Source organism: Rhincodon typus, chromosome 16, assembly GCF_021869965.1.
Source record: "Rhincodon typus isolate 14 chromosome 16, sRhiTyp1.1, whole genome shotgun sequence".
In the NCBI taxonomy this organism is placed as follows: Eukaryota; Metazoa; Chordata; class Chondrichthyes; order Orectolobiformes; family Rhincodontidae; genus Rhincodon; species Rhincodon typus.
In genome coordinates this window covers 19,214,713-19,231,261 of record NC_063347.1, presented here as the reverse complement: position 1 = coordinate 19,231,261, position 16,549 = coordinate 19,214,713, and the positions used below count along the sequence as shown (strand labels likewise).

The following is a 16,549-nucleotide window of genomic DNA, read 5'->3' as shown; positions in this document are numbered from 1 at the left end:
AGTATTTGAGATGTGTGATGATCATGTTGGAAGGCAAGCAACTCCTTAAACAGCCAACGACTGATGATTGACACAAGAGGACAAAATACCGCTGGTATGGGCATTTCACTAATCATCACATGAAATATATCATCACTCAAAGCACTGAAAACATCAGTCATAAGCTCTGAATTGATTCAAAAATTTATATCTCAGATGAAGAACATGAGCCAAATGCAACAATGTTTGATGTTAAGTGATATCCTAATCATAAGAGAAGATGTCGACCATATGTCCGCGACAATGTGACAAAATGAACTGTTTTTACTTGTAGGGCAAATCTCTCATCCCATTGTAAATAAGTGAAGTTGGCTTTAAAATATACAATAATTTGAATGGTCAAGTCACGCTTAACTTTACTGTTTAAAGTTTGGAAGTAAATCATTGAAACATGTAACATCTCTCATTTAATAAGGGGAGGGATTGTACTATTTTGAAGCAGTAATTAATAGACGGTATTTACTTGTAGTTGCCATACAGAACAACACCAAATGATGGAGCTGCAAGAAGCAGGAGAAAGATTGTTAGATGTTGTATAATGGCAGATATTTTTGTATTCTGGTGTGTTGAAGCTGTTTCTAAGTTTCAAGAACATTATTTTTGTCCAAGAACCTTGAAGCTGAGGGCTAAATCCTAAATTAGAACACCAAGATGCGTTCAACCAAACTTAAGATATACAGAAATTAATGGGAACGTAGATTTAATGTTTGTATATAGGTTACCCTGAAAGACCCAACAGAGATAAAAACTGGACATAATCTTGAATCCAGATAGCTTTACATCAGCGAAACGAAGAGCAGAACCACGGAACTTTGGAAGAGGACAGCATCTCAACTTCAAAACACTAAATAAATTGCAAAGGCCATCCTGCAGCAGTTTCAAGTCCATGTTTCTTTATTATTGCACAATTCCTGGTGTGCAACCATCATGCTAGACCAACAAACACATAAATAAAAACCTCCATACAAACAATGGCAAAACATACTACTTTATTTACTCTCTGATGGTCTGACCTTCAAATGATGATCATTCAAATGCATCCAGTTCATTTTCATTTTGATATAAAGTGCAGCATGACAGGCACTGAGCTTGTTTCATTTCTGTAGAGAGACTGCAGCTTTTTCTTCTAAAAAGGGATGGCAAGAACAAACTGAATTCACATTGGAGATCATCACAAACTGGACGCCTGTTTTCTGTTTCCCTAGTTAACCTTCAATAGGTTTTGATAGAATAATGTTTTCAATCAGTGAATAGGCCCACCTCTGAGCTTTTGCTGAAGGGAAGGTCATTGATGAAATAGCTGAAGTTGTTGGGCAGTGGACACTACCTTGAGCAGCTCCTGCAGTGATGTCCTGGGGTTGAGATGATGGCCATCCAACAACCAATATGATCTTCTTTCTATTAGGGATCATGCCAACCTTTTGAAGAGATTTTCTCCAATTCCCATTGATTGCAATCTTACCAGGCTCCTTAATTCACATTTGATCAACTGCTGCTTTGACGTCAAAGACAGTCACCACCATCTCACCCCTGGAATTCAGCTCTCTTGTCCATGTTTGGACTAAGGGTATGAGGCCTGCATCTGAGTGCTCCTGATAGAAACCAAACTGTGTGTTGCTGAATACGTTATTAGCGAGCAATTTGTCTTTCAGAGCACTTTCTAAGATTTTGCTGATGATTGAGATCTAACTCAAAGAATATACTTCAATAGAAACTGTTCATCAAACTTAATAAATGGCAAATGACAATATTACCAGAAGAAATGATGCCCTGTGGCTTGCAGTTTTTACAGGTTTACATGTCCATCATTGAAAGTTTAAAAGTATGGTTGTGTTGCTGTGTTAACCTGCAATATAAAGTGGGCTGAGGACAAGAACACTAGGTGTAATGTTTGAAATGGTGGTTTATGCTGGCTGCTCATGCACTCTCCCTGCCTTATCAATATGGCTTGTGAGGAAAACAACATTTGAGAAAAGGAAGGCTGAGAAATGATTTGAACACCTAAATTTAAATGAAATATAACAGAACACTTTACAAACGCGAGAAGTGACACTCGTTGCAATCCTTCTGTGAAAATTTAAACGGCAAGGGAACAGATGTTCTTTCACAAACATTCTGAAAACACGAATGCTAATGGTCGTCTAGGTTTGCATTTCAAACGTTTGCACTTGAATGTTTAAGTATGTAAGCAATTCAGTATGAAACTGAACTAGTAAAGAGCACCTTTGGCTTATATTCGATTATAAAGAGAACGGTGCTCTTCTCAATCTATTGTATATTTTCCTCAATAGAATTTTCTTCTGTGATTTAGAGTGAACTTGTTATGCATGGTGTGGTACATCACAAGATCTGAGGTCTTTTGAGGAGGTGTAAATAACAGCATTCCAGTGTTAATACAGTGTGGGGCTGAAGAAACACAGGTCAGGCAGCATCAGAGGAACTGGAAAGTCAACGTTTTGGGTCAGGACCCTTCATCGGGACTGGGGAGGGAGCTGGTAAATAAATAGAGAGAGGAAGGGTGGGGCTGGGGAAAGGAAGGTGGGATGGTGATAGGTGGATGCAGGTAGGGGATAGTGTGGATTGGTCAGTGGGGAGGGTAGGGAGGATAGGTGGGAGAGAAGATGGACAGGTTGTGTCAGGTCAAAGGAGGCGGGGATGAGAGGGAGGGTTGGACATGGGATGAGGCCGGGGGAAGGGGGTGCAGATTTTGAAACTGGGTGAGTTCTATGTTGATGCCATCAGGCTGAAGGCTCCCGAGGTGGAATACGAGGTGCTGTTCTTCCAGTTTCTGTGTGGCATCATTGTGACACTGGAGGAGGCCTAAGATGGACATGTCACAAAGAGAGTGGGAGGGGGAGTTAAAAAGGTGGGCAGCCGGAAAGTGTTGTTGATTATAGCACAGAGCGTGGATGCTTTGCAAATCGGTCCCCGAGTCTACGCTTGGTCTCACCGATATAGAGGAGGCCACATCGGGAGCAACGGATACAGTAGACCAGGTTGGAGGATGTACAGGTGAACCCAAATTGGATTTGTAAAGTTTGTCTTGGGCCTTGGGTGGACGTGAGAGGGAAGGTATAAGAGCAGGTGTAGCACCTCCTGCGGTTGCAGGGAAAGGTGCTAGGTGTGGTGGGGTAGTGGGGAGTTGGGTGCGTGGAGAGGACGAGGGAGTCACAGAGTGAGCGGTCCCTACCAAAGGCGGATGGGGTGGGGAGGGAAATACCTCTTTGGTGGTGGGGATTGCAGTTGGTGGAAGTGGTGGAGGATGATGCACTGGATAGCATTCCAGTGCTTGATCAAATCAGTGTTAGGATGGAATATGATGGTAAATCTAATTACTTGCTGTTGATAGCAGAGGGAAAGAACTGTCTCTGATGAGAAGAAATTGATTCAGGAAGATATGGTTAAATTGGACTGAATTATTTACAGTTGGGATCAATGTGAAAAAATCTGACATTCCAGAAGTGCTAAGACAGCAAAAAGCAATCTTTCAGCATGAAGGACTAAATAATACAAGTAGCCATCACAAGGCTGAAGTCAAGATAAATATCAAATGTAGAGCTTACATTTTGTAATGCTTAGATGAGTGTCTTATGTTCAGTGAGGAGCAGTAAATAAAAAACTGAATAGATTACTGAGTGAAGGGACAATTAAGGAAGTGAAGAGCCATACCTATTGCGGTTGTCCATGAAACAGTTAGAGCCATTCAGATTTGTGGAGATTATAAGTAAACAAACATGGAAGGTGATCAAGAAAGATATTTATCCAGTGCTTATCAATAGCAATTAATTAAATTTATCACACCCGAGTCACCAAATGGACAGTGAACATATCCACCCTATCTAGGATAAGATTTAGAGGATTTTATAAGCAATGAGATCGGAGAACAAAGAAGAATTTAGAAGATTCATGGAAATTATTGATGTATTATTCAATGTTCATTCACAAATTGGCTACTACATTCGTTCCATGGTATCAAAAGCTCAAAGGTGGAAAGATTGGGAGTGGTCTGTGGAGTGTTAGAAAGCACTTGAAGCAATGAAGAAAATGCTAACTAATGATCCTGAACTATGATCTCAAGAGAAGATTGGTCTTAGCATGCAATACCTCATTGCAAAATTGGATATGGTGTTATTTTAGACTATGGAAGATGTTATGGAGGGGTCTGTAGCATGTGCTTCATGTACTTGAACAAAATCAAAGCAAAAATAGTCACAAGTTGAATAAAAAGGTATGCATGATCATATAAATATATGAACCAGGAGCAAAAGTAGGCAATTCACTGCCACAATCCTGTTCCACTTTTTGAATGATCAGGTCTATTCTGACAGTGGCCTCAACTCCACTTTCCTGCTTACCCTGATACCCTTCGACTCTTCTGTTATCTAGATTTTTGACTATCTCTTCCTTAAAAATATTTTACGCGACATCCACTGTGCTCTAGGGAACAGAGTTCCACATACTCACAACCCCCTGAGAGAAAACATTTTTCCTCTTCTCTGTCTTAAAATTCTGCCATTTATTTTTAAACCATCTCCTAGTTCTAGTTTTTCCCCAGAGGAAAAACATCCTCTCAGCAACCCCCCTGTCAAGACCCCTCAGGATCTTGCCTGTTTTACTAAGATCACCTCTCATTCTTCTAAACTTTAATGGATATGGACCAAACTGTCCAACGTTTCCTGATAGGATCAAATCCCCACCCCACAATCCTAGGAATAAGTCAAGTGGACCATCTCTGAACTGCTACATCTGAAATAAGGAGGCCAGTACTCTAGATGTAGACTCTCCAATAACTTATATAACTATAACAAAATATCTCTTTTATCTCCTATTACTCTTGCAATAAACATTTCATTTGTATTCCTAAACACTTGCGGTCCCTGAAAACTAAATTTCTGTGATTCATTTACCAGGACACACAAAATCCTTTTGTACCTCAATGTTCTGCAATCTCTCTAGGTATCAATATGTTACTTCTTTATTCTTCCTGCCAAGGTATATGTATAGTCAGAATACTTATAGGGTAGAAGCTTGTTTTATGAACTGACCACACTAGTGATCATATTTGGTTCAAATAAGAGAATATCATTCTTTATGCTTCAGAGATGGGCATTGATTTTGATGGCCTATTAGGTCTATTGTCTCAAAAATTCCCATGAAGACTGGTTCATTTCTAGCCACTGAGTTACCTGTGAATTAATTTAAATGCATAAACGGCACAGCAAGTTCTGCCAGGAAATTAGTGAAGAAACGTGAAAGGAAATGATGCTTGGTAAGGCACTTAATCATGGCATGAATGACATGACATAATCATGGCAGATGACATGAAGATTGCTGGAGTTTTGCAGATGACAAGAAGATTGGTGGAATTGCTGACAGTGCCGACGATCGTGAAAGAATGCAACAGCATATAGAGAGATTGGCAACTTGGGCACAGAAATGGCAGATGGAGTTTAATCCAGACAAATGCGAGGTATGCATTTTGAAGGGTGAAATTTAGGTGGGATTATATGGTAAATGGCAGAATCCTTAGGAACATTAACATACACACAGATCTGGGCGTGCACAGTTCCCTAAATGTGGCAACACAGGTAGCCAAAGTGATTAAGAAGGCATATGGCATGCTTGCCTTCATCGGCCAGGGCATGAAGTACAAGAGTTGGCAAACCAAACTGCAGTTATATAAAACCCTTGTTAGGCCGCATTTGGAGTATTGTATGCAGTTTTGGTCGCCACACTACCAGAAGGACATGAAAGCTTTGAAAAAAGTGCAGAGAAGGTTCACCAGGCTATTGCCTGGTCTCAATGGCATTGGCTACGAGAAAGGTTAAGAAGACTAAGATTGTTTTCACTGGAAAGACGTCAGCTGAGAGGAAACTTGATACAGGTCTATGGGCGGCAAGGTGGCTCAGTGGTTAGCACTGCTGCCTTACAGTGCCAGGGACCCGGGTTCAATTCCACCCTTGGGCAACTGTCTGTGTGGAGTTTGCACATTCTCCCCATGTCTGCGTGGGTTTCTTCCGGGTGTTCCCGTTTCCTCCCACAGTCCAAAGATGTGCAGGCTAGGTGGATTGGGCATGCTAAACTGCCTGTAGTGCTCAGGGATGAGTAGATTAAGTGGGTTTTAGGGTGTTGGGTCTGGGTGGGATGCTCTGAGGGTCGGTGTGGACTTGTTGAGCTGAAGGGCCTGTTTCCACACTGTAGGGATTCTATTAAAAAAAATTATGAGGCATAGATAGAATGGATAGTCAGAGGCTTTAAGGGAGATGTGCAAGGGAAGTTATTCACACAAGAGTGTGGTAGGAGCCTGGAACGCACTGCCAGAAGACGTGGTGGAAGCAGGCATGTTGGCAACATTTAAGAGGGAACTGGATGGTTACATGAATAGGGAGGGAACAGGGGGATATGGACCGAATAAGGGCAGAAGGTATGTTTAGTCAGGACATGATGATCGGCACAGGTTTGGAGAGCCGAAGGGTTTGTTCCTGTACTGTACTTATCTTTTGTTCTTTTTTCTTTTGAATTTCTGGCCTGACACATGTAATGCTAAGAAATTGCATGTGTATTTGTAGAAATTAACTGAGTGTAGATTAAGGTTGTATCCAATATGGTTTCAGATTCATTATCCTGCCAAGACGTAGAGTGAGATTGTCAGAGGAACTTCATTAAGAGCACACAGAGATAGTCCAAATGAAAGCAGTAGCAAGAAGTTATGTTTGGTATACAAGGATAGAGAAAGATAGAAATGTAGAGGATAGGAGCAGGAGTAGGCAATTTGATCCTTTGATCCTGCTCCTCCATTCAAATGATCATGGCTGATTATCGAGTCCAAAACTCTAATCATGCCCAAACCCATATCCCTTGTCCCCTTTAGCCACAGGAGCTATATCTACCTATTTCTTGAAAACCCATAATGTAGTGGCCTCAACCACCACTGGTAGACAATAGATACTGAGGAATTGCTGAAAGTTGGTGGTGTTCCTCAGAATGAGATGTGTTTGAACCAAGATTCTTTTCAATCCATGGCAACCGCAAGAACGTGGGAACAAGAATTTGTTGACTACTTTGAAATGGATAGGGAAAGTACCTTGTTTTGGTGAATAGCTATAGACTGTAGGTAAAATGTTGAGTCTATTGCCAATACTACAAATGCCAAAACTCTCAGAAATATTCGGAACCTTTAGACATGTTCACTTGGTAACTGCAGTGCGCAGCTACATGATGCTCTGAAAGTGCAATTGCAGGTATATAAAGGCATAAAAAGGCCCTTCAGCTTTATGGTTTTGAATATTATTGCAAAAGTGTATCAAGTAGGGAAGACATAACACACTGGAAATGGTTAAATGACAGTGGTAATAATGTGGGTAATTTTGAGCACTTCGTTATAGGAATGATAGTAAAGCTCAGGACAGTATGCAATTTAAGCTCACCAGGATGATGATTGGAGTGGAAAAGTTACAATTGTGAGGAGTAATCTAAGAAATGGAGACAATTTCCACAGAGGTTCAAAAGGCCTAAAACAGTCTTGTGAAATGACAGAGGACTCTTTCTGCCTCACCCTCTGCACCGCTACCCTTCACTTCCTTGGTAATTAGACGTGTTGCTACATTGTGTGGTACATCGTTTTATTTAATCAGAATAGGTTTAAGATTTGGGCATCAGCTTCTTTCTCCTTCAGAGTGGATCATGAACAAAGCAGCTTTGGGAAGACAACAGCTTCCGAGTTTGTTTTTGGATTGCTTTCTCAAACAGGTAGTATTAAAATGATTGATCAAACAACTGCCTTTAGAGCTATAAATTCCAATGATTCATTTCTGGAAGTACTGCAACAAGTTCAGCCAGAACTCAGCTGCTATGAGACGAGAGCAGTTTCAACTCCAGAAGGCTGTCATTTATACACAGAAGGCAGCCTCTTCATTCTTCATCCAAGTGAAGAACTAGATCGGTCCCAAACTGCAGACATGTCTTTCCTTCCAGAGATATGCAAACAAAAATAGAGTTACAAAGCAACTGCAACTCCTGGTCTGTGTGCGTTATTGGGCCGATATGCTAGTGTGGATCAGTGTGCTGTGAAGGTCACACAGCTTGACAGGAGCTATTAAAATTATTCTATGCTGCAGATAAAAGAAAGATTCCCTCTCTCTCTCACCCTGAATGCAAAACAGTAAGGTCACCTTTGAGAAGGAAACAGGACCAAGGTCCATCAGTTAATCGCCGAGCCGAGAATCATGAAATCAACTGCTTCATCACCATTGTCCGTGTTACCAGTATTATCCAACATGACAGCTGCAACATTACACCATTTACACTTCAAATTTTTTTAAAACTATTATCTTTATACTCAACATAGATTTTTAAATTGTGAGCATCTACGTCATTTTTTTGTTTTGCACATTTAGTTTAACCCAAGAAAGCCTGACTTGATTTAATACTTAGGTGCATTTGGATTGGGAATAGATATCTACAAGGGAAGGGATCCTTACTGAATTAAACTTGTTGTGACCAACCAGGAAAGAGGCTGACTTCAGAAGAGAAGCCAGTTCCTCCCTCCTCCCCTCAGACCATAACCATTTGGGGAATCATGTCCAGAATCATAAAGAATTGGGGACCATCACCTGAGAACTGGCCATAACAATTATCATCATGGGGAAACATTGTTGCAAGATACACATATATATAGTCTATACAGGCACACATAGAAACAGAGCAAAAATATAATTGACTTCAACCAGTTTTTCTCTATGGGGGTGATAGTAGGAACTGCAGATGCTGGAGAATCCGAAACAACAAGGTGCAGAGCTGGATGAACACAGCAGGCCAAGCAGCATCATAGCAGCAAAAAGGCTGACGTTTCGGGCCTAGACCCTTCATCAGAAATGGGGGAGGGGAAGGGGGTTCTGAAATAAATAAGGAGAGAGTGGGAGGCGGATAGAAGATGGATAGAGAAGAGGATAGGTGGAGAGGAAACAGACAGGTCAAAAGAGGCGGGGATGGAGCCAGTAAAGGTGAGTGTAGGTGGGGAGTTAGGGAGAGGATAGGTCAGTCCAGGGAGGACAGACAGGTCAAGGGGGCGGGATGAGGTTAGTAGGTAGGAGATGGGGGTGCGGAGGAGGAGATAGGTGGGAGGAAGAACAGGTTAGGGAGGCGGGGACGAGCTAGGCTGGTTTTGGGATGCGGTAGGGGGAGGGGAGATTTTGAAGCTTGTGAAATCCACATTGATACCATTAGGCTGCAGGGTTCCCAAGCGGAATAGGAGTTGCTGTTCCTGCAACCTTCGGGTAGCATCGTTGTGGCACTGCAGGAGGCCCAGGATGGACATGTCGTCTGAGGAATGGGAGGGGGAGTGGAAATGGTTCATGACTGGGACGTGCGGTTGTTTATTGCGAACCGAGCGTAGGTGTTCTGCAAAGCGGTCCCCGAGCCTCCGCTTGGTTTCCCCGATGTAGAGGAGGCCACAACAGGTACAGTGGATGCAGTATACCACATTGGCAGATGTGCAGGTGAACATCTGCTTGATGTGGAAAGTCTTCTAGGGGCCTGGGATGGGGGTGAGGGAGGAGGTATGGGGGCAGGTGTAGCACTTCCTGCGGTTGCAGGGAAAAAAGTGCCGGGTGTGGTGGGGCTGGAGGGGAGTGTGGAGTGGACAAGGGAGTCACGGAGAGAGTGGTCCCTCCGGAAAGCAGATAAGGGTGGGGAGGGAAAAATGTCTTTGGTGGTGGGGTCGGATTGCAGATGGCGGAAGTGTCGGAGGATTATGCGTTGGATCCGGAGGTTGGTGGGGTGGTATGTGAGGACGAGGGGGATTCTTTTTTGGTTCTTATTGTGGGGACGGGGTGTGAGGGATGAGTTGCGGGAAATGTGGGAGACACGGTTGAGGGCGTTCTCGACCACTGACGGGGGGGAAGTTGCGTTCCTTGAAAAACGAGGACATCTGAGAAGTACAGGAGTGGAATGCCTCATCCTGGGAGCAGATGTGGCGGAGGCGGAGGAATTGGGAATAGGGGATGGCATTTTTGCAGGAAGATGGGTGGGAGGAGGTGTATTCTAGGTAGCTGTGGGAGTCAGTGGGCTTGAAATGGATATCGGTTTCTAGGTGGTTGCCCAAGATGGAGACAGAGGGGTCCAGGAAGGAGAGAGAGGTATTAGAGATGGTCCAGGTGAACTTAAGGTTGGAGTGGAAGGTGTTGGTGAAGTGGATGAACTGTTCGAGCTCCTCGTGGGAGCACGAGGTGGCGCCGATACAGCCATCAATGAGGTTGGATCCTGGTTTCATCTGCAGTAGGATGCTAAGATTCCCAATTCATATTGAAAAGGGAAGATACTTAACTCAACAGCTAAGCTTGGAGGGCATGGGGAAGATCTAGAAAGGATGTTTTGTGTATTTTCAGCATGGATGCAAATATCTGGTGTACAGCTGGATTCATTTATCAAGCTGATGGCAAAGCTGCTGCCTTCCAATGAGTCTTCAACTCTTCTCCAAGTTCTTTTTGCAGCTCCTGGGCCTCTTTACTTTCTGCAGTAAAGTTGTGGAGTAAGCAGCAGTAAGAGTCTGAAAATCTAGCCTGGCTGCACTGGAGGTGCCTCTAAATTGATTTAGACTCCTGCAGCACTGCATGACACATTTTGGAGTGCTTGATAACTCCTGTATAGCTCATTCAATCTGTTTTCAGCTGTGGTTTGGGAAACCACACAGAGATGGACAAAGGGGATAACTTTGATGTCCATGGAGCTTGTGTGTGACTTGCTTTACAAGGTCAAATATTAGTAGCACTGTGGGCTGCTTTAAAATGATGGTACGATGACAACTGCAGAAATACAGCACCAAGTTACAGACAAGCCACAGAATGAGATTACAATGCTTCAAAATTTATATTAGTAGCAGCATAAAGTAAAGTAATGGACAATGTCGGGCTATTTTTATAACATGCCACCGCACTAACAGGAATCCAGCCACTTCGTAGTTCTCTCCTGCTACTCTTTGTTATCCATTGTAAACAGAATAAACTTGATGCCCCATCAAACAATTAATCTGTTCTTCATTCCAGAGATCTGTGCATGTCTGACCGACTGATGTCCACCGTTTATCTAGTGGTAGCTTGAAAAGGAGAAATTTGTAGGGTTACGGGGAAAGCACGGAGTGGTGGGGCTACTAGGATTCCAAAACAAAACGCAGATATGATGGGTTGAATTGAATTATTCTGCGCTGTACGATTCTGTGAAAAGAACGAATTAGATAAAATTTGAGGGAAATTGTGACTTTCACAGTTCATCAGCAGTCATCTGGCAGCAGTGCTTTGTAACAGGTCTGACCACGATTTCACAGGCATCGCTTCTCAGTGAAGGTATATACAGCTCAGCCTACATCTTCAATAGCAATACCTGAGGCACCAGTCTGATTTACCCCGCATTCCCTGTTCCTTTTATTCCTCCAAAAGGCAGAGGTATTCAGGGACTCTCAATGAGAAAATCACTATGTGGCAGCAGGAACAGATAAAAATGTACAAGTCCTTCAAAAACATAACAGAAAACAGGGGAAATACAAAATATGAGCCAACAGGTTTTTCTTTTAAACTCTGTAGTTCTGATAAACCAATTTACGAGGGTATTTTTAAATTACAGGAAAGCAGCATGACTGATGTTACCATATAATCGTACACTCATTTGTTTGGGTCTGCCCACAAAACTATTTATGTTTCCTGCATCCCTTTGAAAATTTATTGGGGAAATCGCAAAGAAGGAAAACATTTGGAGATATAGTACTTCAAATCTCTGCACAGTTTTGAATCAGGTAATGTTTTGGAAAATTTTGGTCCGTAACTTTGTCAATAATATATTTTAACATGTGTCAGAATCAAACCAGTACTTGAGCTTCAGCAATTTCAAATCCAGTCATATGTTACTGATCAATTTGCAAGGATTTAATCTATATTTTCAGCTGCAAGTAAATTACCTTTCTTGTCTTTCTTTTCCTCTTCCTCACCACCTGCACCCAGCAATGTGAATATGATGCCAGTCTGTGAGTTAACCCCTACAGCTGTGACAAGCATTTTGCCCGAACCCTCCATGACATGGGTACCTGTTTAAAGAAAAAGCAGACAATGAAGATCATAACTTCAGCTCACTGAAAGTCAAATGGAATATCATCACCATATTACTAGGTCTAAGAAATTACCAGTTAAATTTAAGACAAATTACATTATCAATCATAACTTGTAATTACCCTTCACGGAATTGGTTGAAGGAAATGTCTTGTCAAAGTAGATAACGCCTCAGCTGTGATTTAACACTAAGCTTTTGCTCAGAAAAGGACCTGGTTAATTGAAAGATTGTTGGCCAGGATGCTATTAAGTCCATCCTGAATTAGTAGAAGCACTATTTTAAACTAAATAGCAGCTTTATTGGCATGTAGCTAGACACGTACTGTGATCCTTTGTGATGAAATGGATTCATTTTCTTCACAAAACAATTCTGCTAGCTTGATTATTCGACCAGAATAATATACCCACCTGCTAATATTATATAATAAAACCGGGCCTGAAGATCTGTTTTATACCCATCTCGTCATAAAAACCTGCTATTAGAGATAGATTAGTTAATTTAATTCTTGAGCTTCGAGGGAACATATATTGTTAGTTTAGATGAGTGTATGTATATCTAACCATGCTTGTTGAACAAGAATGTTTGGATAAAGGGAAAATTACTGTCATGAGGCATTCCCATTAAAAGGTGATCACAGTAAAACATGCTCTTCCCAAATTCTTTTAGCTACATTCTAACAACCATCAACCATTCAGCCACTAAGTTAGAAAGTTAGCTGGTACACAAGTCCCAATTTCAGGTCCTGCTTATATACAGATGAGTTTGGCTCATATCCAAAATGGGAGCCTCACCAGCATGAGTGTCTGCTCAACATATGTTAATTCTTTTATTCATTTGTGCAACATGGGCATCACTGGCTGGCCAGCATTTGCTCTCTATACCTGGTTGTCCTTGAGATGATGGTGATAACCTGCCTTCTTTAATATTTAAAGACAGCGAGACTAAACATTTTGCTATGTTGCTGCACTGATCTTTGGACACTGGAGAAATGAAAGTTGGCAGTCCATAAAAAAATTTAACTTTTTCTTCATTTAAGAACGTACTTTTGAAAAGAAATATACTTTTGGAAACCAGATACATTGATTATTGGACTGAGACGAGAAACTGGTTAAAGAAATTATTTTATCTTTCTTACCATGAATGAGTTAATTCTCGGCATTGTAACTATTGTTAGCAGATTCGACACGATTGGCAGGCCTCATTAACAAGTCCTTTATTTGAAAATGTCAGCTTTCAATATTTTAATTGAATAACATGGATCTGTCATAGTACTGGGACATATGTCACACAAATTTCTGACTAGTTTCATAAAAGGAGTCACTAATGATGATATCCTGCAAAGAATAGCCAAACCAGGAAATCTTGGTGGATGAGTAATTGCTACATGTCTGCCTCTACAGCAGTTTTGGTGCTACGCTTGAAATGTCCTTTGGAATAATTAGTGTATTTGACTCAACGACCTCTTTATATTGTGCAATTTAAGAAATGTCTGTTTTACTTTACACAAAACAAAGATATTTGAGATGAACACAAGTGTAATTACTTTTTGAGTGGTGATCCTTCTTCAGAAAACACACCTTCACACCCACCTCTCATGTGGAGGACAATATAACGACTTCTTTATTGGTCTTGTTTATATTTAGAGAATGTGAAACATTAATACTTAGCTAATAATTAAAAATGTGCAATGAAGCTGCTTGCATTTCTAATTCCCTAACAAAGGCAGGATATGCAAAGTGTAATTGCTTAGGTGAGAACTATGTGCTGAAATGTAAAGTACATTGAGCAATGTCTCATTTAAATCAGAAGAAACTAAACAGTTTGACAAACAAACTGATGCATTCAGTTTTCCTGATCATATGCGCGTACAAGTTAGGAGCGGAAGTAGGCCATTTGGCCCTTCAAGCCTGCTCCACCATTCAATAAGACCATGGCTGATCTGTTTGTGTTCCAAATTCCGCATTCCCATCTACCCCAAATAACTCATGATTCCCATGTGTAACAGGAATATATCTACCTCCAACTGTAAAATATTCAAAGTCCCTGCCTCCACCACCTTCTGATACAGTCAATTTCGAAGATGCACAATCCTCTGAATGAAAAAAAAAAATCCTGGTCTCTATCCTCAAGGGTGAACCCTAATTTTAAAATAGTAATCTCAAGTTCTGATCTGATTCACAAAAGGGAACGTCCTTTCCACTTTCATCCCATCAAGACGATTCAAGATCTTATAAACTTCAATCAAATTACCCCTCCCTCTTCTAAACTCCAGTCAAAATAAACCCAGCCTGTCCAATCTTTCCTCATAAAACAACCTGCTCACTCCACGTATGAATCTACTGAAACTGCTCTGAACCACCTCCAACACATTTACATCCTTCCTTAACTAAAGAGACCAAAACTGCATATAGTATTCAACATGTCGTCCCACCAATGTCCTGCATAACTGAAATGTTTTTTTTCCATATACATTTCCTCACAGAATAAAGGATAGCTTCTCATTAGCCTTAATTACTTGATGGACCTACATACTAGCTTTCTGAGAGTCACGCACTAGAATGCCTAGATCCCTCCGCACCTCAGAATTCAGAAGTCATTCTCAATGTAAATAATATTATGCTTTTTTTATTTTTCCTGTCAAAATGTACAACTTCACATTTTCCCAAATTACATGCCATCTGTGAGATTTGTGACCACTCACTTAATCTATCCATATCAATCTGCATCCTTATTACATTGTACTCCCAACTCACTTGCATCATCTGCAAATTTAATTACCATGACTTTGTTGCCCTCATGTAAGTCATTGATATAAATTGTAAAATTTTGAGAGTCTAACACAGACTTCTGCTGATCCCAATCATCACATCCTGCTAATCTGAAAGGGACACACTTTTACAGATTCTCAGTTTTCTGCCAACCAGCCAATGATCTTTTCATGCTTATATGTTATCCCCTAAACCAGGAACTCTTACTTTGTGCAATAATCCTGTATGTGGCCCTTGTCAAATGTACTCTGAAGATTGTACTACAGAATGTCAACAGTCTTCTCTTTATCCACAGTGCATGTTATTTCTTCAAGAAATTCCCATAAATTGGTCAAACACCCTTTCACTAAACCATGCTAGCTTTTCTCAATTATCTTAAATTTTTCCAGGTGTACAGTTATAACTCCCATAATGTTCAATTCAAACAACTTCTCCACAATGGACACCAAGCTATCTAGCCTACAGTTTCCTGTTTTCTGCCTCCCTCCCTTTTTGAGCAGAGAGGTTATAATTGTAAATTTCCAATCTCATGCATGTAAAATAAATTGACCTACCATTTGGTAAACCTGCAGGCAACTTATGAAATACTGTTGCTCTTACACTGACTGCAATACTTGCAGCAATATTCATCTCACAGGTGCAAAAGAGAAAATATAAAAAATATTCAGCAGATCAAACAGCTTTGGTGGAGAGAGAAACAGAAGAAAATTTAACTTTTCTTTTTGTCTCCATAGTTGTAAACTGATCTGCGGAATATTTTCATTAAATTGTCTTTTCATTTCAGATTTTCACCATCTGTGGCAGCTTGCGTTTTGTTTAGCACTCTTGAATCATAGAGTCATGCAGCATAGAATCAGACCCTTGAATCCTCCAAGTCTATACTGGCCAAGAAACACCAAACTATACTAGTCCCATTTAGTAGACTCTCTGAAATCCTGCCTACCAAATTGGATTTTTCCTGGGAACAATGGGAGGCACACAATGTGAAAAGATGCACTTGCTCAAAGCAGGACCACATTTCACCACAAGACAGGACCACCTCCTTTTTCTTATAGGATCCCCACAGCATGGCAACAGGCCATTCAGCCCAATAAGTCCACACCAACCCTTTGAACAGCATCCCAGCCAGGCCCATCCCCCTACACTATCCCTGCAACCGTGCACTTCCCATGGCTAATGCACCTAACCTACACATCCCTGGACACTATGGGGTAATTTAGCATGGCCAATCCACCTAACATGCACATCTTTGGACTGTGAGAGGAAACTGAAGCAGCTGGCAAAAACTCTCACTGACACAGGGAGAACGTGCAAACTCCACACAGACTGTCGCCCGAGGCTGGAATCAAACCCAGGTCCCTGGCATTATGAGGCAGCAGTGCTAACCACTGAGCCATTGTGCCACCGCCCCCCACCCCCCACTGAGCCACCATGGCAGCTGGATGACTGGCAGCTCTAACTACTCTGCAATACCAGGAGAGGTGGGTGCTGCAAAATCAGATTAGGGACCTCTCAAGAGGGAGGTACAAATTAAAAACCAAGATGGCTGAGTGGGAAGATGTGCCAATTGAAGGGCAAACCTCTTCAGGTTGAATTATTAAGGCTGTGGGAGTTGTTGCTCCTATCTGGAGTACCCTCTGTCAGGC

At 41.5% G+C, this 16,549-nt stretch overlaps 1 protein-coding gene across 17 annotated transcripts in view; it reads right to left on the bottom strand.

Moving 5' to 3' along the window:
• Positions 1-16,549, bottom strand: part of atp2b2 (ATPase plasma membrane Ca2+ transporting 2) — a 627,627-nt gene that overhangs the window by 211,236 nt on the left and 399,842 nt on the right. For all 17 annotated transcript variants that reach the window (XM_048606377.1, XM_048606376.1, XM_048606378.1 and 14 more), the window contains exon 6: positions 11,987-12,112. In XM_048606377.1, coding sequence (XP_048462334.1) covers positions 11,987-12,112 — 126 coding nt within the window. The remainder of the gene's footprint in view (positions 1-11,986; positions 12,113-16,549) is intronic.